General features: G+C 39.6%; 1 protein-coding gene across 2 annotated transcripts; it reads left to right on the forward strand.

Moving 5' to 3' along the window:
- Positions 1 to 276: 276 nt before the first annotated feature.
- On the forward strand, positions 277 to 10,684 carry clu (clusterin). 2 transcript variants are annotated; one of them, XM_085372697.1, is made up of 10 exons: positions 277 to 313; positions 3,961 to 4,136; positions 4,989 to 5,137; positions 5,477 to 5,647; positions 5,788 to 5,958; positions 6,097 to 6,310; positions 7,033 to 7,173; positions 9,087 to 9,307; positions 9,625 to 9,812; positions 10,062 to 10,684. In XM_085372697.1, the coding sequence occupies exons 2-10, from the start codon at positions 4,016 to 4,018 to the stop codon at positions 10,072 to 10,074; spliced, it is 1,389 nt and encodes a 462-aa protein (XP_085228823.1). In that variant the 5' UTR covers positions 277 to 313; positions 3,961 to 4,015; the 3' UTR covers positions 10,075 to 10,684. The 2 variants fall into 2 exon arrangements, with proteins under 2 accessions (XP_085228823.1, XP_085228824.1); XM_085372698.1 differs by lacking the exon at positions 10,062 to 10,684 and having other exon boundaries at positions 9,625 to 9,816.
- Positions 10,685 to 12,273: the final 1,589 nt, after the last annotated feature.

Below are 12,273 nucleotides of genomic sequence, written 5' to 3' on the forward strand. Positions count from 1 at the left end.
CAAGTCTATCCATATTTGTTGTTAAAGGTTTACAAGAGGTAAGTAGAATTACTGAACTGCAATTCCTAAACTGGAACTGAGCAATTTGCATGAAAATATTTTCGTTTTGTTTTCTAAAGGTTTATTTTGAAGCGTATTACAGGAAGTTGGTGTTCACATTGCGGTACTTTTGAGAGCTGGATGCGGCGGCAGCAGGATGCTCGGTCAGTGAATCACATGTCTGCACCGTCCCCGTTATCCGCTGGTATAAATAAGAGCAGCAGCGAGCCTGGGGCAGCTTCGGACGAGCTGGAGTCTCAGGAAACAAACAGAGGTGAGTCAGAGGAGCTTTGCTTTTTGCAGGTCGGTGTTTTTGTGTGCAGACTGTGGTGGTTACATTTTTATATAAGCTATAACATATTTAAACAAAACAGAACAGACCTCGTTTGCATTTTTGCAGGTTTTGCAGAGAAAACGTCAGACTGTAAATATCACTTCTAACTTATTAATTAAAACCATGTCGTGTTATTCCCTTTCATGCGGTCGTGCTGACTGAAGGTGATTGCTGTTTAAATTGCTTACTCATGGGTGTGACCTCCATCTCTGGATCAAAACAACTGGATTAGGGGGTATGACGTCCCGCTGTGGTTTACTTCAATAACACGCTTCAGCATTTTACGCAGTGCTTGGTGCGTAAATAATAATAAAAACGTGAAACTAAATTATAAATCTGTAATCACATGCATGTTTGCAGGTTTTAAAATGTTAAACTATTAAAGCATTGCTGGATCTTTATCATTATTGTTACATTTTCTGGTTTATAAATAGAAATAGCCCTGACTCCTTCATGCCTATAGGACAGTTAAGTCCTATGGGTGAAGAAGTCCCCAAACACTTTAAATAATGAGGCCAGTGTCCCATTTTTGACAGATTAGTCCATTTTTTTCTTCTTATTTAAGCACTGGGAAAGTCATTAATGGGGGGACAGAAGCAAAAGGAGCAAATCCATCAGGCAAGATATTTTAGAAATACCTGGGTAATTTCACTGTCACTGTAACACTAGTTTAATAAAGAAATAGTAGAATAAAATGAAAGAAATTTAATTAAATCATTGCACAATATTAAACATTATAAGTGAAATGTGCGAATAGTTGTGCAGCAGTATACTGTAGGGCAACAACGTCATAAATACAAAGGTATGGTAGTGTAAGCTATTTTAGAGTATAAAGTGTAATTTGTATGAGATAAATGTTACAATAACAAAATGCAAAAAACAAAATTAGCAAGACATTTTGTATTTTTCTGATTTTATAAACATAAACTACAACATCAGACAAACACATTTGTTGTGTTCCCGATGCTTAAAGTGGCCGAGGTTTGCTTTAAAAATGAACAAAATTACTCTTCAGCAGCCAAGATTTCATTTCTCAGTACTAAATGTCTTTTAATAGTAATCTAAGTGTCAAATAAAATATTTACAATGGTAAATAAATACTTCCAGAAAATAAAGGTGACATGTGGGAGACTGAGCAGATGTTGATGTCATACTGGTAATGCTGAACTTTCTAGAGGAACATCTGGAGAGGAGGAGTGTTGGTATTTCAGTTGTGTAACCAGGATACTTGCAGTTGTTGTTCAGCAAATAACACAACTGGGCCCGTGCATTGTTAATACTTTTCATTTGCCTAACTTTCTCTCCATCTCTCTCTCTCACACTGTTTTTTCTGTGCTTTTCATGTCAGCATTGCTCATTCTTTCCCCTCACTGAATGTCTGGCCTTACTCATTAGTTTTTTCTCTCATTACAAAAGGCTGGATTGGAAATAGTGTTTACAAACCTTCTAATTCCGGGCATGCTCTAATTAAGCAAGACGTTTAGTATTATGTGGATGATGACCTCACTGTGTTTGCTGTATGTTTAAAAACGCAGAAAGTTCATATAAGCAGCAGAAAGTGGGACATTTTATCTGCTCCCAGGTGGACGTCCAGTCCAGCCCTGCTGGATTTAGAACATCTGATGACATTTTGCAGTTTTTGAAGGACTGAAAAAAATATCCAGGAAGGTTACATCAGCGCTGATTTAAGACTATACTGTGTACTGTAACAAGAACACAGACAATGGACACAAAAAATCTAAATTGAAACTCTTTTAAGATGGCATAAACCTTTTCTGATTAGTAATTATTAATTCGCTGTGGGCATTTAATCATATAGTGCAAGCAGACCCAAAAAGTTTCCAAAGATAGAGAGCTTTCATACTGATTCTGGGGAAGAGTGTGTAAGCTGATCTGCAGGTCATCTTAAATATTCTTATTTGACTGAACCCATGCAGAGTCATGGGTATGAATGGCCCTCTTTCAGTGGGATGATTGAATACATTCAGTAGGAGAGGGTTGAATAAATAAAGGGAACAGGAAATATAAACATCAACTACCAAACAATGAAAAAGTTCTTGACGGTTTTTGGGATGTTGCAGCAGATTTGTATGCATACTGTACTCTGCTTGTTTCCATAGAAACAGGAGGAGATTGTGGGCGAGCGACTGCAAACAAAAACACACTGTAGAAGATGAGCAAGACGCTCCTAAGACCTGTGCTTTTATACTGGGTGTGCAAACGCTTTGCTTCACCTGAAGTACCTGGTGCTTGCAGTGTGTCTGCATGAAGACACACTCATTAAGAACAGAACTAGAGGGGTAAATGCGTCGTTGGCTGAATCTTAATTCCAGCAGTTTAGAAGAAAGAAAAAGATGTTCATCTTGTCTCAACATGACAGATTTGCCCATTCACAAATCTTGTGGAAGACATTGGCAATCCTCTACATCAGTGATTTTCTTGATTTTTGGAAACCAACGAATCCCTCTTTAAATGTTTTCACTATACTTTCCTATTAAACAATGTCTGCTTTTTATGTGATCAGTTAGCTCTTTAAGCCTGAAAGCATCTGTGTAGCTACCCTTTTGCTCAATCAAAACTCTAAATCAGGGTGAAGAGCTTCATAAGAGTCTTGAAAAATTCTTAGTCGTAATTCTGCCAAATCTGATCCACAGCAAAAGCTACGTCCGGTTTAATCACCATAGAAATGGGCAGCCTTTCCACTGTGTGCGCCAAGTTCTGCAAACAAAACAAAAATAGCCTTTAAAAAAAGTCTTCTAAGTAGATTTTTTCCTTTCTGTTATGTTTTGTGTCAAGTAAGCATGCGCATTATCTAATGGTGTGTAATTGTGTAAGTGTGTAATTTTGGTTATTATGGATGGTTAAACACTGAGCTAATCCTGATAAAGACTAATCTCCAGAAGGCTCCAGAAAAACAGCAAAATGAATCAGCAAAGTTCAGCTAGACTGCTGCATGTGGCCATGTGTTTTTAGAGAAAATAAGGATTATTGCTGACTGCAGAAATAATCAGCAGAGATTAGACTCCCACATGGGAGAGATTATTTATGCTGCTTGGGGAAAAGCTGCACAGAGAGGAGAGAAGCCTGGTCCAACTGACTGGTGAACTTCTCTGTCTTTGTCCGTCTCATGTCAGCGTGAGTGGGGGGTCATACACCACAGACATCCTCTGCTGAATATGTCATTGTTGGGTGAACGGGCAGCTGACCAAGCACACGTCAGAGAAGAAATGGGTAAATAGAGAAAGAGCCTGCTGTTCTATTATATAATGCCTCTGAAAGGCACTTTGGTCATTGCCGCAGGAGAACGCTGATCTGAACTCAAAACATCCTTTAATGATTGAAACTGGGGACGAATAAGATGTTCATCAGTTTGAATTATTTAGTGTTATTGATTGGTTATTTTTAGCTGTTGCCATGTAAGGGCACAAAACCGCTGAGCAAACGTGATGATTTTTTACTGCGTAGCTCCCCACCTGCTTTTTCTCCAGCTTCCATCGCCCTCTGGTGGAGATAAGGAGTCTGTGCAATGACATTTTTCACAGTCCAGAGTCAGTTTGGACTGAAAGTGTGTTTGATTTACATTCCAGGTCTTTGGCATCATATTCACATCATTACCTGCTGGCCCTGCAAGAGTCAGAGAGGATGCTAATGATGATGATGATGATGATGAAGAGGAAAGGCTCGAAAGAGTCTTTGACCTTGGTGGCTCTTCTGGTGGCCTCAGCCAGCTGTATCCTTCCTCCGACAAAAGAAGATCTTAACCGTAAGTTTGCAGGGTGTGGAAAAAAGGGTTTAAAGGGCCAGTTCACACAAAAGGATTGATCTGATGACGTTAACAACTTGGTAGTTACGGAAGTAATGTTAGGGTTATCTAGATAAATAGCTTTTAATAGGGCAACAGATTTCTTTTCATGGTATTCCACTAATAGGAATCTTCCATTAGTGCTATAAAACTAAAGGTATTGAAGATGATGTCATTTTTTTCAAGCATATTTGTTAAAGTTTAGTCAAAGAGCAGCTTAAAAGATTAAAAAAATAGTTAAAGGAAATATATAAACAAAAAAGGTGTTAACAATAACCAATAAAAGGCCCCTCAATTAGGCCTGGATATTTAGTATTCATGCAGATCTCCTTGTCTGTCAAATTTCTGTGATTTGTGCAATGCCAAGAGCTTGTAATATGCATGCATTACTGTTATGGAGGTCCGTGTTGTGTCTAGACACAGGGTAGTTGATATTCTATCTGCATGAGCACATTTGTGGTCTGTTAGTCTGCCCTTCAAATGTCTTTTGGTTCCTCCAGGGTGATAAAATACTCTGCAGCTGGGACTCTACAGACTCTGGAGTCTGTGGATGACAGACAGGGTGCTGAGGTTAATTTAATGACTAAATTCTAAATTCATTATTAAAAGATAATGCATAAATGTCCAGGTCTGTGTTACATTTGTGCTGTGATTCTACATACCGGACCGCTTAGGATATGTAGAATAAAATAATCGCCTGAGCAGAAGTTGACAGTGAGCAGAACAAACAGAACAGACGTCATGTAATATCAGTAACATTCAAGGCCATTTTATGGAAGTTAACATTTTCTGCGTGTTGTTTGTGGTTTACAGAGATTTCCATTCAGGGAGAAAAGTATCTGGACAGACAAATTGAAAATGCCATCAATGGAGTGAAGGAAATGAAGAGTGTGATGCAGAAATCTTCAGAGGAGCACAAGAGGTTTTTGGATGATCTGGAGAAAACCGAGCAGAAGAAAGAGGTAGCACTAATATTAAGCACTATATGTTTTAACAGTATCTTTGTTGGCGATGCTCTAGGGGAATAAGTGAAGTAAAGATGTCTAGTGATTTGGGTTTTTTGGGCCACAACACACAGAAAAGTAATTTTTTAATGTTCCAGAGGTTTAGACTTTGTTTTTAAATGTTTAACAGCGAGAAAGTGTTCTCTTTTTTCACTTAAATCTGTCCGTGCTGCAGATAAGAACATATTTCCTGAGAGAATTTACTCTAAACTGACAATTCTCACATTTAACACAAAAGGACGAGATAATTATTACCAAAGATGGGGCCAGAATAAAGTTGGATGTTTTAATGTATAGGAAGCGATGCGTACAGCTCAGGAGATGGAGGCCAAGCTGGAGAAGGAGGAGGAGGTTTGTAACGAGACCATGAAGGCTCTGTGGGAGGAGTGCAAGCCTTGTCTGAAGAACACCTGTGTGAAATACTACTCCCGAACCTGCAGCAGCGGATCTGGACTGGTGGGACGTCAGGTCAGACACTAAAGGAGATACAACACTATGCATATTTCATCCTTTCGCCTTCATCATTCTTCTTCTCTCCCCTGAAATATTAAGCCATGAAAGACATTTTAAGTTTGATTCAAAATGATACCTGCTCCTTCGGTCTGCAGCTGGAGGAGGTTCTGAATAGAACATCTCCTTTCTCCATCTGGATCAATGGAGAGAAGATCGACATCCTGGAGCAAGAAGGACAACGGCAGAACAGAGAGTTCAAGAACCTGGAGGAAAAATACACAGAGATGGCCGACGGCGTGGACAACATATTCACAGATAGCATGAAGGTACAGTTTACCTTTGCTTGTTTATGTGCAGAATAAATCTTTAAGCACCACTTCCTCTTTGAACAAGTATACAGCAAACACACTCACTCACTACATCAGTACCAGCATCAGCTCGGTCTCTGTATTTGTTGTTTTCAGGTGGCCGATTATGTGCACTACAGCCCTCCTGTGATCTATTTGCCTAACTTCCTGTCGCCGTACGCTCGCCGCGGCAGAAGCATCCGCTCTCTGTTCCACGATCCTTTCCACGGCTTCCAGAACTTGTTCTCCCCTATGATGGGAATGAGCCGGAACTTCTTCAGTTCCATGGGCTCCATGATGGACATGGACAGTGACACTGTTCCCAATGAGGGTCGGTTTTTCTGTCAGGTTCAATGTTTTTATTCAGAAACTATCTAGAGAGCTATCGGCTGCAGAATCACACATGCTGTAAACTCAAAAACCCCTCGTTTTAATGAAAGTAATGTGTGCTGAGAGCTTTTAAGTCTAACTACAGACTGTCTATAAAATGTGGACGTCGCTTGTGGACCCTTAAGTTGCATTCTTTGTAATGACCAGCAGGGGGGGTTCAACTCATCTGGTTGCAAAAGGTAGTCAGGGTATATAGAAGCCTTTAGTGACTATATATCCACCATTTACTTGATCTTTGATCTCAGTGAACAGGTTCGTGATCAGACTATAGTCTCAAGTAATAGCTTGAGACCATAAACATAAAATTGTATTAATGACATTAGAGTACCGTTTGGTCTGTGATTTTAGCATGTTGTTAGGCGTTTTTTGTCAAAATGATGATATAATTGAAAATGCATAATTAAGGTTTTGTGGCTATAACTTAGATGTAATATATACCTGTGCAGCTGTAAACGGCATTGCTGCATTGGCTGGTAAATAACTTACTAGGTAATAATTGGTTTAGCTTAAATAAAAAGCAAATCTCCTCTGGTTTCTGTGGAGTCACATGACCAATAGTGACGTTCAGACAAGAAAAATTTAATTCGTGTGCAGAGGCACATCACTGTTGGGTTTTATTTTCACATGAAACGTTCATAACGCGCGTTTGTGTCATTCACACAGATGGTAACGTAAATGAGGACGTGATCATCACCAAACCTTACGGTAACGGCAGGATGACCTGCAGAGAGATCCGTCGCAACTCAGCCGGCTGCTTCAAGTTCCGCGACGAGTGTCAGAAGTGCAAAGAAATCCAGCACATTGGTAAGATGGTGTCTCGTTCATTGACTAAAACCTTTTATTCCCCCTGTTAACATGGATACAGGAGTAAAAATAGTTAAGATGGAGCATATGGGAAATATTACCAAAATAAATTAAAACATCATCCTTCATTATTTTAAAAAAAAAAATTATATAAGAAGCCATTTAACAGCTATGAGGGCCTCTTCAAACTGCCTTTCATCCAAATTCGACTGGCAGGAAGCCAGGCTCAGAGACCTGAATAATGATCCAGGGATGTCTTGATTAGAGCAGCACAATTAATATTTATAGAGAGTGTAATTTAATCATGTGATCTCTTCCTTTGTGTCGATGATGCTATTGTTACTCTTCCATTAAACGGCAGGACAGAACTGGGCTCTGACACAAAAGCATCTATTTATAGACTCTTGGAAAATACAAAGAGCTTTGTTTTGTTTTTGCGCTCAGAGGGATCCATCAGCTAGTTGATTTGAACTAGCTATAAATTATAGTTTCAATTTTAAACAATGAAAAGCAGCTGGAACTCTTTGTTTCCCTGTTTTTCATTTTTAAATCAGTGGCATAATATCAAGGCTCTATGTACGGTTGTCCTAACTAAAATACTCCGGTCTGGACAGAAGTAACGGTCTGCAGTGTCTCTTATTCTTGTAATTCAGGTGTTTTTCAGTCCCATTGCTACATTGTATAAAGTAAAACAGTTAGTCATGCAGTCTGTGAATGAACGGCTCATTCTAAAGACCTCATTCAATGGAGTGTGGTGCTATTATTGGATGCCACTACTGCAACAAATCAGTTCGGGAAATGACTTTGCATTATTACCACCTACAGTTGATCATGGGAAATCTGGGGGGAAAGTGGAAGAGTTTAGGAACCAAAGCAACTCAGCCACAAAGTTATAGAACAGGGTCGCTAATTGCTGAGGCAAATAAGGCAGAGCTCCAATCCTCCTCTGGCATCAATATCAGCACATAAACTGTGCACCCGGAGCTTCGTAGCATGAATTTCCATGACCAAGCAGCTCCTTTAGGTGTTTGTCTATGTGGCGTATCTGAGATTGAGACCAACAAAACTTGAATGTACAGATGTAGGATCGCAGAGGATGAATAACCGTGACCTGTTAAGGAGTTTTACCACAACCAGCAGGTTGAACTTTTTGCCTTATGTTGAAATATGGTAGTAACTGTTGCAAAAGTGAGGGTAAGAAACGTCATGTAGCTCAATTGTTTGGACAAAATTAGCTACATGTATTTCAAACATTTAAAAGAATAAAGAATATATGGGCATTCAGCAAAAAAAAAAAAAAAAAAAATCCGATGCATTATTGTCTGAATATAAGTAACTCAAATTTATGCTCAAAAAGAAGCAGGAAGACATAAACTACCCCTCTTTCCTGTCTAATAAATGATAGCAATATTCATCCAACTTACCAGTGACCTACCACTGGCCCATATGCACATGCAAGTGCATTCATACCTACACATTATGTGCAGTCTTGCATATATATAATAGTCACAGCTGCTAAATATCAGCGGGTCTGCTTGCCTATAGCATAACTGCAGACTATTCTGAAATTGAAACATGTATGTGTGACAACGCTTTGGAGTTAATGCCTTAGAGATGACTCACTCCCCATCTTGTGTGTAGTACTTGTGAGGATAAGTTTGCCTTTCTTCCTCAATTACAGCAAGCACAGAGTAGTATTTTATTTCATTGTTTACTTTACTTTTAAAGGACTTTTTGGAAAGTAGTAGGTAGAAACAGATGTGCCAAACTAGGAGACCGCATTAGTGGTTGAATTTTTTTTTTAAAAAAGAGGGGGTGGGGTCAGCATTTATCTAATTCATTTAAGCCTGATGTAGCAGTTAAGTGATTTTCCAACTTTACTCAAGCTCCACGATGATGTTTTTCCCTCACAGACTGCTCTGGGAAGAAACCTCTGGAGGGCCCCCTGAAGGAGGAGCTGGAGGAGGCTCTGGCCTTGGCCGAGCGTTTCACCCAGCAGTACAACTCCCTCCTGAAGAGGTTCGAAGAGCAGATGCTCAACACCTCCTCCATCTTGGATTTGTTCAACAGTCAGTTTGGCTGGGTGTCTTCTCTCGCGAACAACACCAGCGACGGCATCTTCAGTGTTCAGGCGGTAAGCACTGTTGCTTCATTTGACCTTAATTTAAAATATGCAATATTATGGTTGTAATTTGTTATCTAGATATCGTTATGCTTTTCAACACTTCTATTTTTATCACCTGAAAAACTTGTGTTAGGTGTCTAAGTACCGGTATCTGCCCACAGCTATTACAAGACAAAGAAAAACACCAAATCCTGCAAAATTATCCAACTTCTGAAAGATCCAGAAACGATTTTTCTCTTTATCATCAGTCATTTTAATCATTTGTTTCAGCTGCAACTTACAGAAACCCCCTGAAAAGCTAAAACCCCCACCTCCTTATGCTACAGGTGATGTGCAAGGACTCCGAGAAGAAGGTTGATGGGGAGGAGGAGCCTGGAGAAACCAAAGTGAGCGTGAAGCTCTTCGACTCACCATCCATGAACTTCACCGTGCCGAGCGAAATCCCCTGGAACGACCCCAAGTTCTCTGAGGTGGTAGCTCAGGAAGCTCTGGATCGCTACAAGGAAACCAGTGTGTGAGTGTCAGAGAGGACTGCAGCAGGCTGAAAATCATCAATTAAAGGATTATTTAAAAATGTTAGGAAGAGGACTAGGATTCAAAAAGATTGATTTTATTCATTTCCTTTTTCCTAACCCAGCACTGCTACTTTGACTTGTTGTGACATTGATTTAATGCCCTCCGTGACAGTTAACAGCCTGTGGATAACAGTTCACAGATCAGTGATAGATTCTGATCTCCATCTCTGTTGTTTCTTCTTCCACAGTGTCGTCAAATAAGCTGGATTTACTCCTGAACCTGCATCGTCTTCTGACCACAGAATGTTCTGGATTCATCAAAACACACCTGAAACCCTGATGCTAACCCAATGTTCCTCTTCAAGTCCTGCCTTTGCAAACGACACAGTTTAACCTCAGAGGTTTATATTGTTACATTAGTCCTGCTGTAAGAGAAGATATTTAGTAGATAACAGCTCCGCTCATGTGTATAGTACTTCCAACAAACGCACTTGTATTACAGGCAACATGGGGGGGGCACTAAGCGACGTTTTTTTGTGCAGTTTTATTTTTGTGGAATTTGAAATGTATTCTTTTTGCATTCAGCCGCAGTCACACGTGATTAAAAAGATGGTACAATCTTTAATGGAAAAACAAAGTTTTGAATGGTTGCAAAGATTTGAAGAAAACTGGAGCACTGAAGTAACTTTAATGGCTTGATCATTACTTTTGCAGAGCTCAGATACTTCCTGTATAGAGTTGATGAAAGCGATTTATTGGCTTTAATTAAAATCGTCGACCAAAGCTGGGAAGTTCAGGATTGCTTTGAGCCGCTCAGTAAAACAACCTAGAAGTGAAGCAATATGTAGAAACTGAATAAAACCTGCTCTAACCTATTCCACTTCCCTGTCTACTCTTATTCTGAGTTTGTGTTTTACTTATAAGAAATTGATCAACGGCTCCGGTGGACAGACTACAACAAACTACCTCACAGGTCAAAGTTGAACTAAACCAGATAATTAACAAAAAGTCTGCTTTTATATTTTTTGGAGTAACTGGGGTGGCGTAATGCTTCAGTGCTTAGCATTGTGTTCCTGTGGATGTAAGAGTGTGAATGGTTTCTGCGATAGGTTTGGTGTACCCCTCCTCTCCCTCTGTGACAGCTGGGATGGGCTGCACTCTCCATAACCCTGTTAGATAATCATCCATCTTACAGTCTTGCTGTGATCATACTTTATCGTCGGAAGTTTAAAACAAGTGACGCTGACCAAAATCAAAATTTCTTGTTAGGCAAATATATAAAAACGGCTACACTATGGAACCCATTTTCTTCCCAACACCATTAAACCATGGGGTGATAAATTTCAAGTAAATTAGCGTCTTACTCCACATAGACATGATTTCGTCACATACTCTCGACAGAATTGTCAGATGTACATCCCTGCTGGCTAACTGGGGAAGTCTACCAGCATGGTCATAAAGAGTTTGAGACGACTTGTTTGGTGACTGGGTGCATTTTCTTTTAACCATTTCCAGATAAATTAGTGAGTAAAGAGAGCAGTTTTTAAAATATTGTGCCGTTTTTTTATTTTTGTGTAAAAATCACACAGCTGCTAGTTGAATCTGCAGAGATACAGTACATCCATGCAGTTAAACATCTAGGGTTCCCACAGCCAAGAGAGAAGGAATTAAATAGAATATTCTTTCGCTGTTAGTCAGCAATTAATGCAAATTTACATATGAGTCCAAAAGTGTGTATCATATACAATATACAACACAGATCTGGGAGCGAATAGCATTCAAAATCCCATCAAAGACTTCATTACCGACTGATTGTTTCTGCCTGCCTGTATTGCCTTTTGGGTTAAAGGATGATGAGGGAGCTGTTGTGCTAGCAAAAATAAAATCAATCCCACTTGAAGGTGTCTAACAGGGTTTTAAATGGTACTAGTTCCAGGTCTGGAAACAACATGCGCACGCACACACACACACACACACACACACACACACCAATTACATCATCGTCCTCAATAGCAGAAAAAAAAAAAGAAGGCGAGCCTTGATAAAACAAGGAAGAGAGGTCAGTCAGCCGCTGTGGAAACCTGAACGCCGTCGGGGGAAGTAAGGCTTTAGAAGAAGACTGATGCTTCACCAAAAAAAAAAAAAACAAACAACAACACAAGGATAAATCATTAATAAAAGAAAAATTCACTGACCAAAAACGGGGCATTTTATGACACTGGCACAAAAAAAACCAAAAAAAACCAAAACAAAAACATGAGAAATAAAACAAGTGGTTCATCATTTTTTTCATCTTAAAGCATCTTTTTAAATACACGTGAAAGACAACATGCAGATTAAAAGTAAGCAAAGAGAGACAACAAATAAAAGAAATTGTGAGGGAACAAGAGGGGGGGGAAGGTGGGGATTCAGTTCAAAGTGCAGTTGGGACATTCAGGTCTCCCACTCTGTTGACTGGTC

The sequence above is a fragment of the Diplotaxodon limnothrissa genome, linkage group LG15 (genome assembly GCF_057381915.1).
Source record: "Diplotaxodon limnothrissa isolate DT_005_m linkage group LG15, D_limnothrissa_male_GT1.1, whole genome shotgun sequence".
Taxonomy (NCBI): Eukaryota; Metazoa; Chordata; class Actinopteri; order Cichliformes; family Cichlidae; genus Diplotaxodon; species Diplotaxodon limnothrissa.

Bases quoted from the DNA above. Each gene is read 5' to 3' on its own strand.
- clu (XM_085372697.1), top strand. From the start codon at position 4,016: ATGCTAATGATGATGATGATGATGATGAAGAGGAAAGGCTCGAAAGAG. The intron at 5,648-5,787 runs GTCAGACACTAA...TTCGGTCTGCAG, and splicing joins CTGGACTGGTGGGACGTCAG to CTGGAGGAGGTTCTGAATAG. The intron at 7,174-9,086 runs GTAAGATGGTGT...TTTCCCTCACAG, and splicing joins CAAAGAAATCCAGCACATTG to ACTGCTCTGGGAAGAAACCT.